The sequence below is a fragment of the Charadrius vociferus genome, unplaced genomic scaffold (assembly GCF_000708025.1).
Source record: "Charadrius vociferus isolate BGI_N301 unplaced genomic scaffold, ASM70802v2 scaffold41, whole genome shotgun sequence".
Taxonomy (NCBI): Eukaryota; Metazoa; Chordata; class Aves; order Charadriiformes; family Charadriidae; genus Charadrius; species Charadrius vociferus.
The window spans coordinates 694,552-704,135 of record NW_009647013.1 but is presented as its reverse complement, the minus strand read 5'-3'; the positions used below and the strand labels follow the sequence as shown (position 1 = coordinate 704,135).

Here is a 9,584-nt window from a genome sequence, read left to right as displayed (position 1 = left end):
TTTTTTTTTTTTTTTCATATTTTTGGAACCTGAGACTGCTCTTACATATGACTTGTTAACAGAAATACTTCACATTGGTCCTCAGCTTTCTCAAAATGCAGGCACCAAAACTGGGGATGGCTCTGCCTTTCAGACAGCCCTTTGGGATATTTCCCTTTATTACAGTTATGAGACACTGTCAGCTTACATTCAGTTTATCATCCACCATAATTCCCAGCATTTTTTTATGCAGCACTGCTGCATACTTGGGTTTTCTCAGATCTGCAGTTTTTATAAATGTCGATCTTACATGCAGCACTTTTCACTTATCCTTATTAAACTCCAGATCATTTCATTCTGATTTCTTATAACCAAAGTTCATGAAATCCCTCCTGGTATCATCTGCAGATGAGTATGTACTCCCTATTCCATCATCCAGATATTACTGAAAACACTTAACAGGTATGGACTTAGGACAGATTTCAGCCTTCCAGTTCCATAATAAAGCATTTACAGCTGCACTGAATATGGGTTCCCAGCCCTACAAACCCACCCTTCAATAGTTTCATCTAGTCCACACTTCCTGAGAGCACTCCGAGAGAGTCGTGTGAATCGATGTTAAAAGTCCTGCCAAGAGCACTGTGAGTTCTTGACACAGTTTCTCCCAAACTCAAAGTTCTCTAGGCTTTGCATCCCACAGAGAGTAACTCTTTGAAGGCTTTGAAGGGAGTTAAGAGCAGCTTTTGTGCTCTCTGCACCCTTTTCATTGGTATGATGGACGACAGAAGAGCAAGGAGAATTAGCTCTGAAGGAGCGTGATGAGAGCTACTGATCTAGTGTCACGTGAAGGGTCAGAAATTCAACCTTTCGGAAGATGATTCGGCACTCTTATGCGTGTTTGGAGGAAGGTTGTTTCCAGATTTTGGCTCTTTCACTGGGGGTTCTAATGAAAATATTTTTGCCCTTTTGCCAGAGTATATCCCATGGGGATTTGAAAACATACAACAATTTTGAAGAGACAAGTTTTAGGTCTGTCAGTTCCTGACTATGCTGCTAAAAGGTGGGTTTTGAACAGTAACACTCAATTATTTTGTTTTCTTAGTGTCCCTGAAATTCCTTATCAAAATGCAGGCATGTCAACAAGTTATAGAAAGCATTATTTCCTGTAAAGATGAATAATTCCTATGAGCTTAAAAACAAAATACTTGTCTGTAAAGACCAGTTCCTATGCAAAAAATTTCCATGAGTGACCTGTTAGGCATGAAGAATAAGCATTATAGTTCAAATAAAGTTACTGTGCAAATGCGCTTTATCAAAGAGTGCTGGTAAGGAGCATCATTTCTACATTTCTCTTTAGTTTGTGTATCATATCTGACCACATAGCCGGTTCTTTGGTTCTGTTTATAAAGATAATGGACCACTCAGTGGATAAAGAGCTGGCTGGACGGTCGCACTCAAACAGTGGTCAACGGCTCGATGTCCAAGTGGAGACCAGTTACAAGTGGTGTTCCTCAGGGGTCAGAATTGGGACCCCTGATGTTCAACATCTTTGTGTTGACATGAACAGTGGGATCGAGTGCACCCTCAGCAAGTTTGCTGATGACACCAAGCTGTGTGGTGAGGTAGACACGCTGGAGGGGAGGGATGCCATCCAGAGGGACCTGGACAGGCTGGAGAGGTGCGCCCAAGCCAACCTCATGCAGTTCAACAAGGCCAAGTGCAAGGTCCTACAGCTGGGTCGGGGCAATCACCAGCACAACTCCAGGCTGGGTGGGGAATGGCTGGAGAGCAGCCCTGAGGAGAAGGCCCTGGCGGTGCTGATTGACCAGAAGCTCAGCGTGAGCCGGCAATGTGCGATCGCAGCCCAGAAGGCCAACCGGATCCTGGGCTGCATCAGAAGAAGTGTGGCCAGCAGGGCGAGGGAGGGGATTCTGCCCCTCTACTCCACTCGGGGGATCCCCCACCTGGAGTACTGCGTCCAGCTCTGGAATCCCCAACACAGGAAAGACACGGACCTGCTGGAGCGGGTCCAGAGGAGGGCCACAAATATGATCCGAGGGCTGGAGCACCTCTCCGATGAGGAGAGGCTGAGAGAGTTGGGGCTGTTCAGCCTGGAGAAGAGAAGGCTCTGGGGAGACCTTAGAGCAGCTTTCCAGTCCCTAAAGGGGGCCTACAGGAGAGCTGGGGAAGGACTTTTTACTGGGGCATGTAGTGACAGGACGAGGGGGAATGGCTATAAACTGGAAGAGGTGAGATTTAGATTAGATACTAGGAAGAAGTTTTTCACTTTGAGGGTGGTGAGCCCCTGGCGCAGGTTGCCCTGAGAAGCTGTGGCTGCCCCATCCCTGGAGGTGTTCAAGGCCAGGTTGGACGGGGCTTGGAGCAACCTGGGCTGGTGGGAGGTGTCCCTGCCCATGGCAGGGGAGTGGAAGTCAATGACCTTTAAGGTCCGTTCCAACCTAAACCATTCTATGATTCTATGTGCACAGGGCTCAATCATACAGTTATTACTGAGCAATATTAATACGTTCAGCTGAATTCATTCAGTTATTGCAATAAAGTCCCTGAGTCTGTATTCCTGTTTGTATGGTAGACTGAGCAGATTATGGCTGCTTTACCATAGTGGCCTGTAAATGGATTTTGCTTTATAAAAGAGAAAGCACAATGCGATAATTACGGGGAGAGCTTAGGACTGGGGCAAATCTTGTGTGATTGCATGCTCTGCCATCAGCTTCCTGGGTAGGTCAATTAGAGTCGTGTTCCTTTCCAGCTGTGACTCCCTCCACAGAGTACAGAAAGAGGCATCTCTAGAGGGCTGTTCTTTTATCCTACATCAAGTGAGATGAATTACCCTCTGGAAGTACCACTTTTTCTCTGTTGACTGGAGTCTGTGATGACCGAACCATCCAGGCTAAAATATTGTTTCAGACATATACACCCAGTCAGAGAAACCCCATCCCGAATGTCTAACTTGCAATCATTTCTGGTTGGGGCAGAAAAATGCTACCTCATGTCTTCCTGTGCCTCATTTTTACATCTGCAAAACAGGGTGACAGCACTTCCCTGTCTCATGTAGGAGCTGTGAAGATAACGACAGCAAGAGATTGTAAGGTGCTCAATGATTACAGCGTTAGGAGCCATACGTGTGTGCTTCGTAGATAACGCTCTATTTATTCCCAGTTTCAAAGGCCAGCTAGCAGGCAATGGCAATACCTAAACATCCAGTATCTTCTCTGAAGACTTCATAGACTTTTTCCAGGGCTTCTTATCCCATTTCAGATCATTCTGATGATGGAATATAATTTCCTGAGTTCAAAACTTACAGAATGTGGACACTGAGGGAATTTACACCTTTACTTTCCTCAAAAGTAAAGCAGATACAGCTCACTCACTTTCACATCTACATCAGGAAAATGAACCCCTTTTCCAAAATAGGATATACTTTACATTCCCATTACAGTAATCTCTTGATCAGTTCAGAAATATAGCTGTATTTAAATATATGTTTAAAGGGAAAAGTTTACCCATTTTCCAAGTAGGGCTCTTCTTTCTTCAAATACCTATAAAAAACACATACAAATAAAATGGAATACTTAAAGGAGATTCAATATATCCTAAGAAAAATACAGCTTGAAAAACAATCTATGTAACCTACAAAATATAAACAAGATCACTGAATGGAAGAGTTTGGAAGGAACCTGTGGAGATCTTTTAGTCCAAACTCCCTGTTAGGGTCAACTAAAGCTGGTTGCTCAGGGCCACATCCAGGTGGGTTTTGAGTATCTTTTTGGATGAAGACTCCACAACCTCTGTGGCAACCTGTTACAGTGTGTGACCACCCTCACAGTAAGAATGTTTTTTCTTATGTTTAAATGGAATTTCTTGTTTTTCAATTTGTGGCTATCGCCTCTTGTCTTCTCACTGGATGTCACCCCGAAGAGTCTGGCTCTGTCTTCTTTGCCGCCTGCCATCAGATATCCATACACATTGATAAGGTCCTCTGGAAGCCCCTCTTCTCTAGCCTCAACAACCCCAGCTCTCAACTGTTCGCTATACACAAAATTCCCCAAGTCCTTAATCATTTTTGCGGCCCTACGCTGGCTTTGTTCCAGCAAGTCCATGTGTTTCTTGTAAGGAGGAGCCCAGAAATGGATGCAGCATTCCAGTTCTGTCCTCACCAGTGCTGAGTAGAAGGCAAGGATCACCTCCCTTGACCTGCCACCTACACTCTTCCTAATGAAGTCTAGGATGACGGTGACCTTTTTTGCTGGCTTGTGGTCAGCTTGGTATTCACCAGGACCCCCGGGTCATTCTCTCTCAAGCTGCTTTCCAGACAGTCACTCAGTTTCTCCAGCCTGTCAAGGCCCCTCTTAATCACTGGAACAACCTGCTCAGGGACATGGTAGCATCCTCATTACTGGAGGTTTTCAAGACACAATTGGACAGGATGTTAGATAATCTCATCTGGGCTCCCTTTCCCATGAAAGGTTGGACCATATGATCTTTTCAGGTCCCTTCCAACCTGAACTATTCTATGACTAATGAGAGCACAAACATCTGGTCTATCAGCTACTCCCCCCAATTCTGTATCATCTGCAAACTTGCTCAGGGTGCACTCTGCCCCATCATCCAACTTGTTAATGAAGATTTTAAATGATCCTGGCCCCAGTGTCAACCCCTGGCATACTCCACTACTGACTGGCCTCTAGCTGAACTTCATGCTGCTGATGACAATCCTTTGAGGCCAGTAAGTCAGTCAGTTTTCAATACACCTCACTCTCCATCCATACTTCATCACCTTATCTATGAGGATGACAGTATTGAAAGCCTTACTGAGGCCTGAAAATCAATCAGTTTTTTTGGACCTCTCTTCCCTCGAGGATCATATCCCATGTGATTTTTCCACACAGATCCCTGAAGAGGTCCAAGTCTCCTCTCCTGAAGCCCAGGGTTGTGATCCTGCTATTTGTCTTGCTCTTTCCTCTCAGTATCCTGAACTACATCATCTCCTTGTCACTGCAGCCAATGTTGTCCCTGACCTTCACATCCCCAACTAGTCCTTCCTTCTTTGTAAGCACGAGGTCCAGCAGAGCATCTTCCTTTGTTGGTTCCTCGATGACCTGTGTCAATGCAGTCCTGAAACCTGGATTGCACGTGCTCTGCTGTGCTGCCCTTTCAGCAGATATCACGGTGGTTAAAGTTCCCCATGAGGACCAAGGCCTGTGAACATGAGGCTTCTTCCAGTTGTCTGAGGAAGGTCCCATCTACTTCTTCCTGAGCTTCTTCAAACTCTACAGGCTGGTTCCTGTGGGAGGTTCCTTTCACTGAAGAAGACTCCCTAAAGTTCAAGGGCTATGTGTGCATGACTGTGAAGGACAGCTCTGCAGACTGGCTGCAATGTGCCACCTCTCATCTCCACCTTCCTTCTTTGCAGCTACTCCACACACAATGTGCCAACATAGCGCTCTACTCTCTTGGGCATGTGACGTGTGGTGTCTCACATGCTTTAGTGAGGCCAGAAGGTGGGCTTCTCATCTCTTTATTTTAGAAATTTCCATTTTCCTGAGTTGGAGGCTTTGGGGGCCTGAAAGTTCCTAGAATGGACACAACATGGGTAGCTATCATACAGCCCTGGCAGTGGTTCCAATCTTAACACAGCAAGACCGTTAGGAATAAGATACTGAGACCAGTCTTTGTTCCCTGGCCACTTTACAGTGACAACTAACAAGAAGGATGATCAGTATCAAAATACAACGGAGGATTTATGATGCTGACCTTTATCCATAGGGAGCTAGACCTAAAAGTACAAGCACGTGGCTTCCCACTACCACAAAACTGCCTTCTATACTCAGGATTGTGACCTGGGAAGTGAGGAAATGCTGTAGATGATTTTTCCAGAAGACAGATCAAAGAGGAAAATGCCCAGCTTATAAATGCACATAAAACCAGCTATTAACCACAACTAGGAAAACATGCTTGATCATTATAAACTCCAAACATGTTATCGCTATGACAGCCTGCAAAGAAGGTTCCTGCAGAGAAAGACATTATCACTGCTGATGTCTGGTACAGCAGTTGACAGTGTTAGCTCTGTCTCTCTCAGCAGGAGCATCTCTTGCGAGAGGTGGAAAATGACATTTCTTTATTTGTATGTTGACAGTTATTATTTGCTTTATTTGCTTGTGGGACACTTGGCAAAGTAAAAAAAAAAAAAAAACAAAACAAACCCTAACAAGCTGAACTTGGAAAAGGATTTGCCACAAGCAAGTGATGAATAGTCAAAGATCTAAGTTTTGAGTTGGATAATTCAAGTGAAGCAGGGAGTTATTTATATAACTGAAAGCAATGTTAATGGTCTTTGATCAAAGCAAGACACATATTTGCTCTCAGCATTCTTGGAGAAACATCTGAGCCAACTGTCAGAAAGTTCTGCCTACTCCAGGCACTTGGAAACACTAATTAGCAACAGAATGGCCCAAAATGGATATAATCATCCTCTGCCTTAATCAAGTCCATGTTTACTGTCCTCTCCTCCAAGGCCTTGGAGTTGTACCTAAGCTGGCTGGCTTTCGATGCAGCCTGAGGCCTAGGTTGCTCCTGAGACCCGCCACCTCACATCCATGTCTTCAGGTGGTTTTAAATAAGCCTGGCAAAATCCTCCAGACCTTGCTGCAAATGCCACTGGCGGCTCTTCTACCCCATGACTAAATCACTGCCCAGCAGAGGGCAAATCATCTCCCTACTTCCAGTCCTCCCTTAGTCAGCAGGACTGAGGGGCGAGCAGGCTGTCCTGTCTCCTACCTTTACTCCATCCTTAGCTGTAGTACAACCTTGGCATAGCTAAGACTCCACCTCTGGTTTTCTGACCATGAATGCTGCATAATTCGATGTTTCCTAATTCTGGTTTCTTGACTTTGGTCTGTCCCTGATGGTGATCCTGGCTCTAAAACAATCATGATTGCCCACGTCCCTGTAGTAACATCCTGGATAGTCTTTTCTGCTCTAACAACTGCTGAAAGGGCACAAAACCACAGATGGAGGCAGTAGGAATCAGGATGTAGGAAAGAGCTGGGTCCTACCAACAATGCAGACAAATGTACTCTTCAGCATGTCTGAAAATCCAGCGAAATCTACAGGAACTACTAATGGAATAACCCCAGGATTACCCAAAATTAGATGGGTAGCAAATTTATACTACTAACTGGTCTTTGGTCTGCTCCTAACAATGGTTTAGATGGAGCTTAAACATTTCTGCCTTGGATCAGCTCTGAATTCCCCCCACTCCTGCCCCACATTGCCTATTCAACTAACAAGTACCTTTCTTACACATCTCTTCTCTCTATGCTTTCATCTTCTCGTTGTTTTTCACATATGATCTATCTATAATTTTTTTCCTCTCTTCATGCTTTCTCTTAACTCAAGAGTGCAGAAATGAACAGATATGATTGTATGAAAATGGCACCTTCTCACTCACTAACTCCCTATATCAGTTGGATTATCTCCTGACTTCAGCTGTCAGCAATGATTTTGTTGCAACTATTTATTTTCTGCTAACACTGCAGAGCAGCACAGTGATATATGAAAAGGAGTTTCAGACAGGTCAATACTTTAACACCTGGATCAGAAACAAGCGCACACTTTTTATCATGAATTTCATCACCGAGCACAGGTCTGGGAGATTATGGCAGGTTCTTTCTTACCTGGAACATCATTAAGCATTGGAGTATACAAGAATCCAATATGAGCTCCTCAAAGTTTTGCTGCAGCCCAATGCAACATCAGACTGCCTAAGAGGAGTAAGAAGGTGGGAAAAGGTGGTTTCACCCACATACTTATTTCTAGTTAGATCATACTTTATTGCAGTGATGTGCATCTGTAAAAATATGTTTTAAAGAGTGTAAGAAACAGACATTAAAATGATTCAAAGGCTGGAGAATATGCCAGATTGAAAGGACTTCAAAGAGCTCAATCTGTGTAGTTTATCAAAAAAATTTCAAGCATTGGCTTGAAGTGGGGTAAAAGTCCTTCCACAAGGAAAAAATACTGGTTACAGAAGAGTTTAATAAGCTAGCAGGGAAGATTTAAATGATGGAACCTGATGCTAGAGGTATTCAGTCAGGAAACAAGGTTTCATCTCTTCATGGCATAGGGGATTAATCACGAGAAAATTATTAGGGAAGTGATGAAATTTTCATTTCTTGATAGCCCCAAACGAAATCTGGATACCTTTGTGGAAGATATATTTTAGCCAAATTCTAGTTACTGAGATCAAAACTGGGAGAACTGTGAGAAACAAGAGGGCCCAAGAAATCCAGGAAGCCAGGCGACATGATGTAATGGCCCACTCTGGATTAGATTCCATGAATCATCAACCAGAAATTTAAAGTGAATTCTGAGGGAGGAATATGCTCCTGGTGATAGATGAGCCAAAAACCCCTCAGTTATGTTAGCAAGTCCCAGATATAGTATACAGAGTAGGAGGTTAGGAAATGCATCTTGTTATTTATAAATTGAGTGCATCACTTCAGTTTCCAAAATACCAAGCCAGCCTCAACACTGCCAGGCTTAGCAGAGAAGCCAGAGCATGGGCACTAAGGTCTCACCTACAAGCTGAGATGGAGCACATCTGCCACATGGAAACCGACACTGAAACTCCGTTTGCTCTGGAGTTAAACTAAGTCTTCTGAAGCAGAAAAAAGAATAATTCGGCAACTTTCACTAAAAATTAAATGAACTTTTTGTTTGTTTAAAAATGACTGATTTGGTAAAATAACAATACTTGAACTAAATACTTGTATGCTTTAAACAATGTACATTGAAACTTTCAATTTTTCAGGTTTTACGAAATCTTTAAGTTCTCATTCCATTACTCATGACCTACAAAGGCAAAAAAATAAGTTAATTTTTTCTAGGAATTGAGAAATTGTGAAGTGAACCTGAGAATTTGTCTTGGGATTTGAGCATATTCAAAAACTGTCTGGACAACATCCTGAACAAATGCTCTAGCTGACTTTGCCCTGAGGAGTTGGACTAGATCTTCTCCAGAGGTCCCTTCCAACATCATCGATTCTGTGATTCTGTGAATTGAACCCATTTGCACAGAACTTGCCTTGTCATTCATGAGTTGATGGTTCAGTGGAGTCCATGTGCTCATTTTGGTCTGTAGCTTGGGGCCATCCAAGTTTCTAGGAGGTGCAAATGCCATAGATACGGGAGATGGTGGGTCTTCTGATGTCTTGTCAACACCAATGGCTACAACAATTGAACAGAACAAAGACCAACATTATCGATGCGCTACTCCATTACAGTATGTTAGTGAAAAGCAAATGATTTTAAGAAGGAATCCAATGACTTCACAGCACAGCAATGACACAAGGAAAATTAATTGGAAGTCAGTTAGGGTAAGGGCCTTTATTTTATGGACCCACAGTAACGTGACAGTAAAGGCCAGATTACCTGATGGAACCTCAGTGCACTAATGTAATGTAAATACTTAATAACTGAGCAGTCTTCCCCATCACAATTATCATTGAATATGCCTTTGATTTTTGCTGCATGAATGACTACAACAGGGTACTTGCAGAGAGCTAGAAAGTACACAAAAT

At 43.5% G+C, this 9,584-nt stretch overlaps 1 protein-coding gene across 1 annotated transcript in view; it reads right to left on the bottom strand.

Annotated features, from left to right (window-relative positions):
• The window catches only part of FBXO16 (F-box protein 16), a 30,761-nt gene extending 21,536 nt beyond the window's left edge, over positions 1-9,225 (bottom strand). The window contains exons 1-2 of the mRNA XM_009895458.1: positions 9,089-9,225; positions 3,504-3,539 (exon numbers count right to left, since the gene is read on the bottom strand). Coding sequence (XP_009893760.1) covers positions 3,504-3,539; positions 9,089-9,184 — 132 coding nt within the window. The 5' untranslated portion in view covers positions 9,185-9,225. The remainder of the gene's footprint in view (positions 1-3,503; positions 3,540-9,088) is intronic.
• Positions 9,226-9,584: the final 359 nt, after the last annotated feature.